The 15,783-nt window shown below is 47.3% G+C and overlaps 1 protein-coding gene across 1 annotated transcript in view; it reads left to right on the plus strand.

Moving 5' to 3' along the window:
* The first annotated feature begins 7,177 nt into the window (after nt 1-7,177).
* Nucleotides 7,178-15,783, plus strand: part of LOC135520686 (thrombospondin type-1 domain-containing protein 4-like) — a 102,601-nt gene continuing 93,995 nt past the window's right edge. The window contains exons 1-3 of the mRNA XM_064946421.1: nt 7,178-7,235; nt 8,549-8,994; nt 10,441-10,504. Of these exons, the coding sequence (XP_064802493.1) occupies nt 8,972-8,994; nt 10,441-10,504 (87 nt within the window). The 5' untranslated portion in view covers nt 7,178-7,235; nt 8,549-8,971. The remainder of the gene's footprint in view (nt 7,236-8,548; nt 8,995-10,440; nt 10,505-15,783) is intronic.

Consider the following 15,783-nt stretch of genomic DNA (forward strand, 5'->3'; position numbering starts at 1 on the left):
CCCTTTGACCTGTCCCAAATGGCACACTATTCCCTATGTAGTTCACAGCCCTGTGGGGTCTGGTCTAAAGTAGTACACTATAAAGGGAATCGGGTGCCATATGGAACACACTCCAGTTTCAGGTCATCCTTTCTGTGGGAAGGGGGCCGGGAGGCAGGGTGACCGTGACCAGAGGAAGTCGAACAGAACGGTAATGTAATGTAAACGGTGGTGTGACGTCCTCATGGTGGTACTGTTCTGTTCTGCTGGTATCACTCAGAACCACCAGACACTGATTGGTGGGACGTGGACCTGAAATAGACCCCTGTGCCTGGACTCCCTTTCCCCTGCACCTCCTGTAAAAATAAATGTCCTGTATGTGTGTGTATGTTTAACTATCCTTGTGAGCACCAGAAGTCCTCGCAAGGATAGTAAAACAAGGAAAATGTATTTTGTCGGTCCACATTTTGCTGGCTCCCTGAGGAAAAATACTATTTTAGGCTAGGTTTATGGTTAGAATTAGGGATAGAAACAAGGTTAATGTTAGATTTAGGGATGGGAATCAATTCTTTGGGATAGCAATGCAATAGTGTGTGTGTGAGAGGGAGAGAAAGAGTTTGCTTCCAGGTGGGCTGAGAGTCCAGCCACTGAAAACAATAACAGGAGGTCTGTTGGCCTTTGCAGCAAACAGTGACAACAACCTAGCAGTGTAGAGCCCTCGCTCTCTCCTCTCTCTCGCTGGGCGTGTGGGTTGGCTGGTAATGTTTGGATAGGGGCAAGCCAATTAGTGAAGGAAATAGTAGTATTATTTCTGACGGGGGTGTGTGGTGGATGGAACACTTAGTTGGAGCGATGTAGCTCACTGTTACACACTCCAGTTGCCCAGCTTCAGTCCCTTGAAATTAATTCCTTATTGAGAAACAGACTGGGGGAATAAATCAGCTGTAAGGATTCTTCTGGATATACACCAAACCGTGGGCCCACCCGCACTGATCACTAGAGACACACACACACACACACACACACACACACATAGAAGCCCCCCCACCCCCCAATATTTCCCAACTTCTGTCCTGATCTGGTCGTTGAGGTTTTCTAAAGTCTTTATTTGATCCAGTCGTCTCTCCCAGTCAGGTGGCCGTCTCTCCCAGTCAGGTGGCCGTCTCTCCCAGTCAGGTGGCCGTCTCTCCCAGTCAGGTGGCCGTCTCTCCCAGTCAGGTGGCCGTCTCTCCCAGTCAGGTGGCCGTCTCTCCCAGTCAGGTGGCCGTCTCTCCCAGTCAGGTGGCCGTCTCTCCCAGTCAGGTGGCCGTCTCTCCCAGTCAGGTGGCCGTCTCTCCCAGTCAGGTGGCCGTCTCTCCCAGTCAGGTGGCCGTCTCTCCCAGTCAGGTGGCCGTCTCTCCCAGTCAGGTGGCCGTCTTTCCAATCCTCCTGTGTGGACTTCACACCTCTCACTGGAGCTGTTTACATCTGGCCCTGCATATACAGTGCCTTGCAAAAGTACCCCCCTTGGCATTTTTCCTATTTTGTTTCATTACAACCTGTAATTTACATATTTATTTGGATTTCATGTAATGGACATACACAAAATAGTCCAAATTGGTGAAGTGAAATGAAAAAAATAGCTTGCTTGAAAAAAATTAAACACGGAAAAGTGGTGCGTGCATATGTATTCACCCCCTTTTGCTATGAAACCCCTAAATAAGATCTGGTGCAACTATTTACCTCCAGAAGTCGCATAATTGGTTAGATTGCACACAGGTGGACTTTTTATTTAAGTGTCACATGATCTCAGTATATATACACCTGTTCTGAAAGGCCCCAGAGTCTGCAACACCACTAAGCAAGGGGCACCACCAAGCAAGAGACACCATTTAAGACCAAGGAGCTCTCCAAACAGGTCAGGGACAAAGTTGTGGAGAAGTACAGATCAGGGTTGGGTTATGAAAAAATATCAGAATCTTTGGACATCCCACGGCGCACCATTAAATATATTATTAAAAAATGGAAAGAATATGGCACCACAACAAACCTGCCAAGAGAGGGCAGCCCACCAAAACTTACAGACCAGGCAAGGAGGGCATTAATCAGAGAGGCAACAAAGAGACCAAAGATAACCCAGAAGGAGCTGCAAAGCTCCACAGCGGAGATTGGAGTATCTGTCCGTGGGACCACCTTAAGCAGTACACTCCACAGAGTTGGACTTTATGGAAGAGTGGCCAGAAAAAAAGCCATTGCTTAAATGTTTTTTTTAGCTAACTGGTTTGGTGTTCACCAAAAGGCATATGGGAGACTCCCCAAACATATGGAAGAAGGTATTCTGGTCAGATGAGACTAAAATTGAGCTTTTTGGCCATCAAGGAAAACGCTATGTCTGGTGCAAACCCAACACCTCTCATCACCCCAAGAATATCATCCCCAGTGAAGCATGGTGGTGGCAGCATCATGCTCTGGGGATGTTTTTCATCGGCAGGGACGGAGAAACTGGTCAGAATTGAAGGAATGCTGGATGGCGCAAAATACAGGGACATTCTTGAGGGAAACCTGTTTCAGTCTTCCAGAGATTTGAGACTGGGATGGAAGTTCTTCCAGCAGGACAATGACCCTAAGCATACTGCTAAAGCAACACTCAAGTGGTTTAAGGGGAAACATTTAAATGTCTTAGAATGGCCTAGTCAAAGCCCAGACCTCAATCAAATTGAGAATCTGTGGTATGACTTAAAGCTATACACCAGCGGAACCCATCCAACTTGAAGGAGCTGGAGTAGTTTTGCTTTGAAAAATGGGCAAAAATCCAAGTGGCTAGATGTGCCAAGCTTATAGAAACATACCCCAAGAGACTTGTAATTGCTGCAAAAGTTGGCTCTACAAAGTATTGCCTTTGGGGGGGGGTGAATAGTCATGCACGCTCAAGTTTACTGTTTTTTTGTCTTATTTATTGTTTGTTTCACAATTTAAAAAAAAAAACATTTTTCATCTTCAAAATGATACAACCCCCCCCCCAAAAAAATATATTTTAATTCCAGGTTGTAAGGCAACAAAGTAGGGGCGAATACTTTCGCAAGCCACTGTTGCCAGTAATGGATGCACACTCTCTCACAAACACACACACACAAACACACATGATCTGTGAAGGTTTCATGCCCATGGAGGCATACACACACACACATATTTACACTTGCACACACACAAACCCAATGAAAGTGCCAGGTCTGGAGAGGCCCTGCATATAGCCAGTAATGGATGCACCCTCACACACACCTCGGTACAGTAAGGTACAGTTCTAGCTCTGGCTTCACTTTGCTCTCAAATATGTCTGCTATGTTCAACAACACACAGCTGACCTGATTTCCTATCCTCTTCTCAGCAGAGAGAGAGGAGGAGGAGAGATGGAAAGAATGATTTGACAGGAGCAAGGATCGAAGTTGAAAAGAGTGTGTGTGTCCGTCAGCCCGTCTTTCTCTTCTTTCCAACCACCCTGTGAGAGAGGCGTTTGGTTTATTTTCTCTCCCCAGCGTGGTGAGATGATGCCAAGAGGGAGAGTGAGTTCTTTTCTCAGTTCAGAGGAAGGTGAGGAGGCGAGGAGGCTTGGACTAGTTTAGGAGACAGCAAGAATAAACCTGCTTTCTGCCTCTTTATAAATATTTACTGCATGACTCCTCTCGAAGCAGCTAGCTGGAGGTAAATTCCAGCTTTATGAAAGAGACAGAAAGAGGCAAGTGGAGGGTTAAAGAGCGAGAGAGAGAATGAGAGAAAGAACGGGAGAGTGAGAGAAAAGAGAGGCCATCGGTTTTGAATTCTGCTGTGTGAGCTGGTGCCAACCTGTGTGGAAAGAGGGACTAGAGGGACAGAATATTGAGAGAAGACAAAATAACACAACCTGCACAAATAACACACCTGCACACACTTGCACCTGCATATTTAACCTTTGACATAACATAACTACATTTGTTGGGGGCAAAAACAGGAGCAAGTGATCAGTGTGTGTGCAAGTGCTTGTATGAATGCTACAAAATATATTAGATGGAAATGTGTGACATTGACCTAAAAAGGGGGGACATTTTTGAGAAAGGGAGGGGGACAGAACAGAGAAAGAGAGAAAGTGGGGAACAGTTTTGAAGACTGATCTAACTGGTGGTCTGTCAACGCTTCACAGTGAACTTCTCACTATGTCCATCTAGCCAACCAAACCACATCAGAATGTCCTAGCCCAACCAAACCACAACAGAATGTCCTAGCCCAACCAAACCACATCAGAATGTCCTAGCCCAACCAAACCACAACAGAATGTCCTAGCCCAACCAAACCACAACAGAATGTCCTAGCCCAACCAAACCACAACAGAATGTCCTAGCCCAACCAAACCACATCAGAATGTCCTAGCCCAACCAAACCACATCAGAATGTCCTAGCCCAACCAAACCACATCAGAATGCCCTAGCCCAACCAAACCACAACAGAATGTCCTAGCCCAACCAAACCACATCAGAATGTCCTAGCCCAACCAAACCACAACAGAATGTCCTAGCCCAACCAAACCACAACAGAATGTCCTAGCCCAACCAAACCACAACAGAATGTCCTAGCCCGACCAAACCACAACAGAATGCCCTAGCCCAACCAAACCACAACAGAATGTCCTAGCCCAACCAAACCACATCAGAATGTCCTAGCCCAACCAAACCACATCAGAATGTCCTAGCCCGACCAAACCACATCAGAATGTCCTAGCCCAACCAAACCACAACAGAATGTCCTAGCCCAACCAAACCACAACAGAATGTCCTAGCCCAACCAAACCACATCAGAATGTCCTAGCCCAACCAAACCACAACAGAATTTCCTAGCCCAACCAAACCACAACAGAATGTCCTAGCCCAACCAAACCACATCAGAATGTCCTAGCCCGACCAAACCACAACAGAATGCCCTAGCCCAACCAAACCACATCAGAATGTCCTAGCCCAACCAAACCACATCAGAATGTCCTTCTATGCTTCATATGCTTTGTATGACTGATTAAAATGTATGATATTATACGTCCTCAAAGTATTATGATATGGAACGACCGCAATTCCATTCATGATGTAACCTAATGTAACATATCATACTAAATTAAGTGTCACAGATTTACATACAGAAAAATATGAATTGTTTGAGACCACATTGCATTTTCCCATGCCAAGTCTAGACAAACTGTACTGAAAAGCTTTGTTGTTGAGGTTGGGATGACTCAGTACAGTAAAGTGTCAAAGAAAGTGTTGGTGCAGCATGTTTATCACTTGACCATAAAGCCAAGATGATACAGTAATATATTGCAATCCTTAACATGAAGCTCTCCAAATCCATCTCAGAACCATTATTGTGAGCACATTTGTAGGAGCTTAATTTGACCACTCTTTTGTTGTTGAGAATTTTCCTGCACCGCAGGAAATGCAGATCAGCTTTGTGATTTACATAAATTCCCTGAAAAGCCACACTAACACACGGTTGGTTATATATCAGTATTGAACTTTTCATGTAGTCTACTTTTGGCCAGCCAATAGCCTAACCACTGATCAAGCAACATTATGCACTAAACATTACAATCCTTTTGCTGCAGGATGATTTTGCTGTGACAATATAGGTCAAATTTAGATCCTACACATGAAGCTGTGTTATGAGTCATCCCATGCAAACTCCCCTTGGTGGGTGTGAGAGTTAATGTGGAGTTAATGTGTTAATGTGGAGACAGACAGAGAGAGTGGAACCACAGGAGGCTGCTGAGTAGAGGACAGCTCATAATAATGTCTGGAACGGAGCCAATTAAATGGTATCAAACACGTATTTTATACCATTCCACCGATTCCGCTCCAGCCATTTAACACGAGCCCGTCCTCCCCAATTAAGATGCCACCAACTTCCTGTGATAGACACTACCTCCCCTCCTAGCCTTCTCTCACCTGCCAAAAGACCACCCATTCTATTGGCCACCTCACTTACTGTCCAACTACCCTCCCTCTACTTCTGTTCAGACTCAGCTATTCTTTCCTTTCCTCTCTTCCCACTCTGTTAAGAATACACAGTCCTCCGCTTTGATCTGTCCATCTATAAGATTCCTCTGGAATGGAACAAATATTGACTCCATCTGACCCAGACAAATCCCTCCCTCCTTCACTTTCCAGCTCTTTCAATTCAATTCAGGGGGCTTTATTGGCATGGGAAACATAACATTGCCAAAGCAAGTGAAGTAGATAATATACAAAGTGAAATAAACAATAAAAATGAACAGTTAACATTACACTCACAGAAGTCTCTCTCTCTCTCTCTCTCTCTCTCTCTCTCACTCACTCACTCACTCACTCACTCACTCACTCACTCTCACTCTCACTCACTCTTCCCTGGATTCGGATCGGGGAAGGGTTTCAGAGTTTTTTTTCTCTCGTTCCCCCGACAACTTTTTTTGTCCTTGTTTTAAACTGGTGTGACGTCTGGCAGCCGGGGGTCCTGAAGGGGAGAAAAAGAGCGATACAAAATGGACAGATTACACAACTCTCTGTCTCTCTCTCCCTTCCATATCACACACGCGGGCACCACTCTGACTAATCTATAATTGAGTAATTGAGAGCCGCTTTCTGAGTTGTATAACAACCCTATATAAGAATGGTCTATTGTACAGACTTGTTCTGATCACTAATAATCATCAACTCATTGTTGACAACTGCTCAGGGAGCTCAGAGTTGGCAGCGCTGACAGTAGCACCCCGTGGCGCGCACGCAACCCCCTTATGGTTTTAGAGCCAATAAATTAAATAAAAACAATTCAAGACTACTGTTTTACAACATCGACTATGAAACTTAGGTCTATTGGAACTAGGGGGGCTGAATCCTTCCACATAACTGTATCAATCATGCAAATATCTTATGAGAATAGTCGACAGACCAAACAGACACACCCACATAGTTTATTGTTATCAACTTCTGAAATGTCCGTCTTTGTGGATGTTTAAGTTCTGATGTGTTTGTTATTGGCATGCATCGGTCCCAACCCGTTTTTATAACCGGTTTAATCGGGAATAGAAGTGACATGGTACAGCGCGCGAGCGTTCCCGAGAGAAGCAATTGACCGCGTTGCGTTCCAAATCTGGAGGGGCGATAATACAAGTGGACCCAAAGCGCAGCGCGCGCGATACCATCAGAGAGAGTGGTTGGGGAGCGGTTGAGGAGCAGAGGGGTGGCGATGATTTTCGGGTCAAAAGCATAACTGGAACTGGCGCAGCAGTAAGTTCAGTGGCATTATTTGTTGTCTGCAAACACCGATAAGACTGGCCTGAGTGAATTGTCACTGCTTCCGGCTGCGTTTTCCACAGGTTTATGAGTTAAACACTAGAGGGGAAGAGGGAAGGGTGGGAGAGAGAAAGAAGGGTGGGAGAGAGAGAGAGAGAGCGAGAGGGGGGCGATGTGTGTATGGGTATGTATGATCTAACACAGAGCTACTGGTCTCAGAGGACAGTGTGCTTTTCTTGGCCAGCAGAAACACAACATGACTACAGTACAGAGATGGTGATTAGCTACATCAAACACTGGTCTAAGCCAATCTGAAGCCTGAACCACATTATACAACTGGCTTATGATTACATCTGTCACACTAACATTCTGTTGTATGAAATGATGAGGATAAACACACACAGTATCACAGGATGTAGCCTATACTGTAACTAACTACACTGTATTAGAGAGTGTGTGAAAGACCTGCTGTCGTATTGATACTCAACAGAACTGATCCATTATCAAAGCGTAACAACAGGTTGTGTTTGTGTGGTCACCATGGTAATCACTCCAGTGCTGTGTGCCCTTCTCCATCGCTCTCCTTTTCTGTCTTGTTCTCGCTCTCTCTCTTGACCCTCCTGACCCTTTCTCCACACCCTTTTCTATATTCCTCTTGATTATTCTCTCTTCTCTATTTCTCTCCATCCCTCTTCCTGTATCTCAGAGGCAGTAACCAGAGTGGGACCTGTTAGACACGCACAGCCAACCACACAGCCCTGATTAGCAAGAGGAATATGCATGCCAATAACAAACACATCAGAACTTAAACATCCACAAAGACGGACATTTCAGAAGTTGATAACAATAAACTATGTGGGTGTGTCTGTTTGGTCTGTCGACTATTCTCATAATATATTTGCATGATTGATACAGTTATGTGGAAGGATTCAGCCCCCCTAGTTCCAATAGACCTAAGTTTCATAGTCGATGTTGTAAAACAGTAGTCTTGAATTGTTTTTATTTAATTTATTGGCTCTAAAACCATAAGGGGGTTGCGTGCGCGCCACGGGGTGCTACTGTCAGCGCTGCCAACTCTGAGCTCCCTGAGCAGTTGTCAACAATGAGTTGATGATTATTAGTGATCAGAACAAGTCTGTACAATAGACCATTCTTATATAGGGTTGTTATACAACTCAGAAAGCGGCTCTCAATTACTCAATTATAGATTAGTCAGAGTGGTGCCCGCGTGTGTGATATGGAAGGGAGAGAGAGACAGAGAGTTGTGTAATCTGTCCATTTTGTATCGCTCTTTTTCTCCCCTTCAGGACCCCCGGCTGCCAGACGTCACACCAGTTTAAAACAAGGACAAAAAAAGTTGTCGGGGGAACGAGAGAAAAAAAACTCTGAAACCCTTCCCCGATCCGAATCCAGGGAAGAGTGAGTGAGAGTGAGAGTGAGAGTGAGAGTGAGAGAGAGAGAGAGAGAGAGAGAGAGAGAGAGAGAGAGAGAGAGAGAGAGAGAGAGAGAGAGAGAGAGAGAGAGAGAGAGAGAGAGAGAGAGAGAGAGAGAGAGAGAGAGAGAGAGCACGCGAAGGAACCTTCTCTCACAGCCACACAGAAGACAGTGGTTGGTCTGACTATCGCCGAAAGGAACGGATAATAACTCACCCCGGGAGTCAACAAAAACACATAAGGTGGTCAGAAAGTCGTTACCGGGGGGAAATACTTCAGGGCGAGACCACGGAGAGAATGCGTCTCACGTTTCTGTACAGGTAAATTGGGGGGACTCTACTGACCGATAACCTGCTCCACGCTTTCATGTGTGCGAAATGTTTCTAACCAAATTTTATTTCAGTGGCGATGTTGCCTACAGTAAGTGTATTAGTGTACAGTAATTATATGGTATCTATACGCATTTAAAACTGTTGAAAGGTCAACTGTTGTGAATAAAGATCCTGTGTGTGCTATAGCATATAGGTGTGTATAGCATGTGTTGCGTTGCATGGGCACGATATGTAGAATGAATTTTCCCTTGGGCTGGGGTTGAGGTTAAAACTCACTGTCTGGGCAGATTTTGTAACAGTTCCCACTCTCTCTCCTTGTCCACACTCTCTCGCTCGCTCTCTCTCCGTTTTTATTCTACAATGTGCCACTGTAAAGAGAAACGTGGACGCGGGTAGGGGGTCGTTAGTTCAGGCTGAGCGGATCTGTTGTGTCAGGCTGTGCGGGACCTTTGTCTGTGGTTTTGGGATAATTGTTTAGTCTAGTGTGGGCCTGGGGACTGTGGGGAGGGTTTCAGTCGGAGGGGAGACGGCGGCGGTACACACATTGGAGAAACTGCACCAGTCACTGCGGTCACATGTGGCCTGCGGATTAGTGATTGCGGTGATGTTATGGATTGTGGTGTGTCTTCACAGTTCCAAGAATAATTGTGTTGGTGCATCTCAAATGATCTACTTTAGCCCAGTGCTCATGCGTCCGCGTCCTGAGTTTGTTGCTATATTAAACCACTTTAAAGGAACCTATAATCATGTGGCCAATATAAACCAAAGCCAGAGGCCCCACTCTCCAAGTCTCAAACTATTAAAACAAGTGTACATGATGATTTGGGATTGCGAGTGATTGCGTTTGGATGTGGGCTTGTGTGTTTAAAAGCCACAGGGTGTGGACAGGTGGGAGGAAAAGCACGGCTGATGTTTGGTCGCATTAGTTTGTTTGCACCTTCTCGGCGTGGTCAGATTGATTGAGATGTATGCCGCTGAACCGCCAGGTCAAATTAACAGTTTTTCCTGAATTCACACGCGGCGCCGGGAAAAAACGACGCATGGTGTGCACCTCTAACATAGCAAGGTCTGGAACATTCGACAGTGTCAACTGAACTGCTGGGAGTTAGTTTTACAGTATGTCCTATAATGAAAGAAAACACATTATGCACGGTGCTTTTACTCATGTTAGAACGTTTATTAAACAGCTACTAGACAGGCTCTGGACTGTTAGGGAAAGAGAAGTATGTGTTGACTATTAAATGATATAGTTTATGAAGCCACTGAGGCATTTTGATAGTCTTAGGATATGAGGATACACAGTGCATCCCCATAATACATCCTCTGTAAGGAAAGTCATCATATCTGGTTCTGTTTACTAAACCCCTCTTCACTCTTCCTCTCTATCCCCCTCATCGTTTCATATCCTCTCTCTCTTCCCTACCCTTCTCTCAGGGTTTATGTGCTGTGGGGTTTTGTGGCAGTCACATCCTCTCTGACCAAGGCTGAGAAGAAAAAGGTGAGCAGTGGTTTTACCATAGTGATGGTGATTTGAGGCGATTAGTGTCTGTAATCGTAGTTTAGGCTTCTGGTGGATCAGCCCATGAAAGCCTGCAGTGAGTGGTGCACCATCTCACTGTGTGACCAGTGGTCAGTTCTGGCGCCGGGTCAGTGGTCATGAGTCAGTAGTGGTCTCGGCTCTGTGTCAGCTGTGTTTTTGTGATGTCACTCATTACCCAAGTCCCCTGGTGGCGGAGTGGTCCCCTGACACAGAGACAGGTGTGGCCGTTATTTGACCTATTGTAGCCCTGGACATGCTCAGAAATAGAACACACACACACACACAGCTCTGAGTTATGAAATGAGAAACAGATCCACAGAGGAACACATCAAAGCCTTGGCTGTTACACATGCAAACACAGCGCACTGGGTTCAGCATGCCAGGCCAGAGCTGGATGTGCCACAGCACTTCCACAAGGCATCCATCCATATTCCACAAGGTTGATGATTTTATTCCTCAGTTCATAAAACTGCTTTAAAGCTACTGCCAGCATAAGTGAACTTAGCTCAGACGTCTTCTATTTCCTAGCCTGCTGAACAACATCTAGGGATTCTGGCACTGAAACTTTGACACCAATTGAAGGCAGATTTGCTCAGGCAGGGGCCAACAGAACTAGAGAGGCCTGTCTAGGAAACACTTGTTACATGTTTACTACATGTTTATCCAACCAGCTCTCACAGTCTCACGTCAGAATTAGACGTTCATCCATGTTTCTCAAATGTCAAACTTCAAAGATGTTCCAAACATCAAATTTCAAAGTGTTTAAGGGTAAATTTAGGCATTTATTTGTATATTTTTTTAATGTTTTGTTAACCCATCCTCCACCCCTCTTAGGAAGACATACATTTTATTTTACAGCTTTTCTGCTCCGTATACATACACATTTTACATATACAATGTGTATTGTGAAAGATCATACACATTTTACATACATGGTACTTTTATATAAAGCAATCATATAACAATAATACATTGCCTGTCAGGCATATGTGTATAGGTGGCAGGGAAGTCAGGCGCAGGAGAGTCAAACTGAGTGTAAAATGGAGTCTTAATAAAGTCCAAGTAACATGCTCCATAACACTAAATAGACAAATTAATATAAATAAATATGGGTACGAAGACCCATCGCGCACCTATACAAAAAAACACTACACTGACGATAAACAATCTCTGACAAAGACATGAGGGGAAACAGAGGGTTAAATACACAACATGTAATGAATGGGATTGAAAACAGGTGTGTGGGATGACAAGACAAAACCAATGGAAAATGAAAAATGGATCAATGATGGCTAGAAGACCGGTGACGTCGAACGCCGAGCACCGCCCCAACAAGGAGAGGCAACGACTTCGGCAGAAGTCGTGACAGTACCCCCCCCTGACGCGCGGCTCCAGCTGCGCGTTGACACCGGCCTCGGGGACGACCTGGAGGGCGAGGTGCAGGGCGATCCGGATGGAGACGGTGGAATTCTGATAACATGGAAGGATCTAACACGTCCTCCACCGGAACCCAGCATCTCTCCTCCGGCCCGTAACCCTCCCAGTCCACGTGGTACTGAAGGCCCCTCGCCCGACGTCTCGAATCCAAAATGGATCGAACAGAGTACGCCGGAACCCCCTCGATGTCTAGAGGCGGAGGAACATTACGCACTTCAGCCTCCTGGAGCGGGCCAGCCACCACCGGCCTGAGGAGAGACACATGGAACGAGGGGTTAATACGGTAATTAGTGGGCAGTTGTAACCTATAACATACCTCGTTCACTCTCCTCAGGACTTTAAACGGCCCCACAAACCGCGGACCCAGCTTCCGGCAGAGCAGGCGGAGGGGCAGGTTTCGGGTCGAGAGCCAGAACCTGTCTCCTGGTGCGAACACTGGGGCCTCACTGAGGCGATGGTCTGCGCCAATTTTCTGGCGCCTTATGGCACGCTGAAGGTGGACGTGGGCTGCCTCCCAGGTTTCCTCAGTGCGCCGAAACCAATTGTCCACCGCAGGGGCCTCGGTCTGGCTCTGATGCCAAGGAGCCAGAACCGGCTGATACCCTAATACACATTGAAAAGGAGTAAGGTTAGTGGAGGAGTGACGTAGCGAGTTCTGAGCCATCTCTGCCCAGGGCACGAACATCGCCCATTCCCCCGGCCGATCCTGGCAATAAGACCGCAGAAACCTACCCACATCCTTGTTAACTCTCCACCTGCCCATTACTCTCGGGGTGAAAACCTGAGGTAAGACTAACCGAGATCCCCAGACGCTCCATGAACGTCTTCCAGACCCTTGATGTGAACTGGGGACCCCGATCAGACACTATATCCTCAGGCACCCCATAGTGCCGGAAAACATGTGTAAACAGGGCCTCTGCAGTTTGTAAGGCCGTAGGGAGACCGGCAAAGGGAGGAGACGACAGGACTTTTAAAACCGATCCACAACGACCAGGATCATGGTGTAACCCTGTGAAGGTGGAAGATCAGTCAAAAAATCCACCGACAGGTGCGACCACGGCCGTTGAGGAACGGGTAGAGGTTGTAGCTTACCTCTGGGCAGGTGTCTAGGAGCCTTGCACTGGGCGCACACCGAGCAGGAAGAAACATAAATCCTCACGTCTTTAGCTAAAGTGGGCCACCAGTACCTCCCATCAAGACAGCGCATCGTCCGACCTATCCCAGGATGACCAGAGGAGGGTGATGTGTGAGCCCAATAGATCAATCGGTCGCGGACAGCAGACGGAACGTACAGACGACCAGCTGGACACTCAGGGGGAGAGGGCTCTGCACGTGACGCCCGCTCAATGTCCGCGTCCAGCTCCCACAGTACAGGCACTACCAGACACGAAGCTGGGAGTATGGGAGTGGGATCCATGGATCGCTCCTCTGTGTCATACAGCTGAGACAATGCGTCTGCCTTAACGTTCTGGGAGCCTGGTCTGTAAGAAAGAGTAAACACAAAACGAGTGAAAAACATGGCCCACCATGCCTGGCGAGGATTCAATCTCTTCGCCTGCCGGATGTACTCCAGATTGCGGTGGTCAGTCCAGATGAGAAAAGGGTATTTAGCCCCCTCAAGCCAATATCTCCACACCTTCAAGGCTTCTACGACAGCTAACAGCTCTCGGTTCCCCACATCATAGTTTCGCTCCGCCGGGCTGAGCTTCTTTGAAAAGAAAGCACAGGGGCGAAGCTTCAGTGGCGTACCCGAACGCTGAGAGAGCACTACTCCTATCCCAGCTTCGGATGCGTCCACCTCCACTATGAATGGCAAAGAGGGATCCGGATGAGCCAACACAGGCACCGAGGTAAACAGAGTCTTCAGGTGCCCAAAAGCCCTGTTCGCCTCAGCCGGCCACTGCAAGCGCACCGGGCCCCCCTTTAGCAGTGAGGTAATGGGAGCAGCCACCTGACCAAAACCCCGGATAAACCTCCGGTAGTAATTGGCAAACCCCAAAAAACGCTGCAACTCCTTTACCATGGTTGGAGTCGGCCAATTACGCACGGCTGTAATGCGGTCGCTCTCCATCTCCACTCCTGAAGTGGAAATCCGATGCCCTAGGAAGGAGATGGATTGTTGGAAGAACAAGCATTTCTCAGCCTTGACATATAGATCATGCTCCAACAGGCGACCAAGCACCCTGCGCACCAGGGACACATGCTCGGCGCGTGTAGCAGAGTATATCAGAATATCATCGATATACACCACTACACCCTGCCCGTGCAGGTCCCTGAAGATCTCATCTACAAATGATTGGAAAACTGATGGAGCATTCATCAACCCATATGGCATGACCAGGTGCTCATAATGACCTGAGGTGGTGCTAAATGCCGTCTTCCACTCATCACCCTTCCGAATACGCACCAGATTGTACGCACTCCTGAGATCCAATTTTGTGAAAAAACATGTCCCGTGCATTAACTCAATAACCATATTGATCAGAGGTAGCGGGTAACTATATTTCACTGTGATTTTATTAAGACCTCGATAATCAATGCACGGGCATAAACCGCCATCCTTTTTTTCACAAAAAAGAAACTCGAAGAGACGGGTGAAATGGATGGCTGAATGAACCCCTGATGCAGGGATTCAGAGACATATGTCTCCATAGCCTCCGTCTCCGCTTGCGACAGGGGATACACGTGACTCTTGGGATATGCAGCGTCTACCATGAGATCTATCGCACAATCCCCCCGTCGATGGGGTGGTAATTGAGTCGCCTTCTTTTTACAGAAGGCGAGGGCCAAATCGGCATATTCGGGGGGAATGCGCACGATGGAGACCTGGTCTGGACTTTCCACCGTAGTAGAACCAACGGAAACCCCTAAACACCTACCTGAGCATTCTCGCGACCAACCCGTGAGAGCCCTCTGTGGCCAAGAAACAGTGGGGTTATGGCAAGCTAACCAGGGTAGGCCAAGCACCACAGAATATGCAGGAGAATCAATAAGGAAAAGACTAATCTTCTCCTTGTGACCCTCCTGCGTTATCATACACAAAGGTGCGGTTACCTCCCTCATAAACCCTGACCCTAATGGTCGACTATCTAAGGCATGAATAGGGAAAGGCATATCCACAGGAACAATAGGGATTCCTAAACTATGAGCTAAACTTTTATTAATGAAATTCCCAGCCGCACCTGAATCTACTACTGTGGCCCGTTCCTGTAGGTTCATGCTCTACAACATCCGCAGAGTACGACCCTGCCTCACACAGGAAGCGGCGCAGGTCCTAATCCAGGCACTTGTCATCTCCCGTCTGGATTACTGCAACTCGCTGTTGGCTGGGCTCCCTGCCTGTGCCATTAAACCCCTACAACTCATCCAGAACGCCGCAGCCCGTCTGGTGTTCAACCTTCCCAAGTTCTCTCACGTCACCCCGCTCCTCCGCTCTCTCCACTGGCTTCCAGTTGAAGCTCGCATCCGCTACAAGACCATGGTGCTTGCCTACGGAGCTGTGAGGGGAACGGCACCGCAGTACCTCCAGGCTCTGATCAGGCCCTACACCCAAACAAGGGCACTGCGTTCATCCACCTCTGGCCTGCTCGCCTCCCTACCACTGAGGAAGTACAGTTCCCGCTCAGCCCAGTCAAAACTGTTCGCTGCTCTGGCCCCCCAATGGTGGAACAAACTCCCTCACGACGCCAGGACAGCGGAGTCAATCACCACCTTCCGGAGACACCTGAAACCCCACCTCTTCAAGGAATACCTAGGATAGGATAAGTAATCCTCCTCACCCCCCCCCTTAAATGATTTAG

This window comes from Oncorhynchus masou, chromosome 29 (genome assembly GCF_036934945.1).
Source record: "Oncorhynchus masou masou isolate Uvic2021 chromosome 29, UVic_Omas_1.1, whole genome shotgun sequence".
NCBI classification, from domain to species: Eukaryota; Metazoa; Chordata; class Actinopteri; order Salmoniformes; family Salmonidae; genus Oncorhynchus; species Oncorhynchus masou.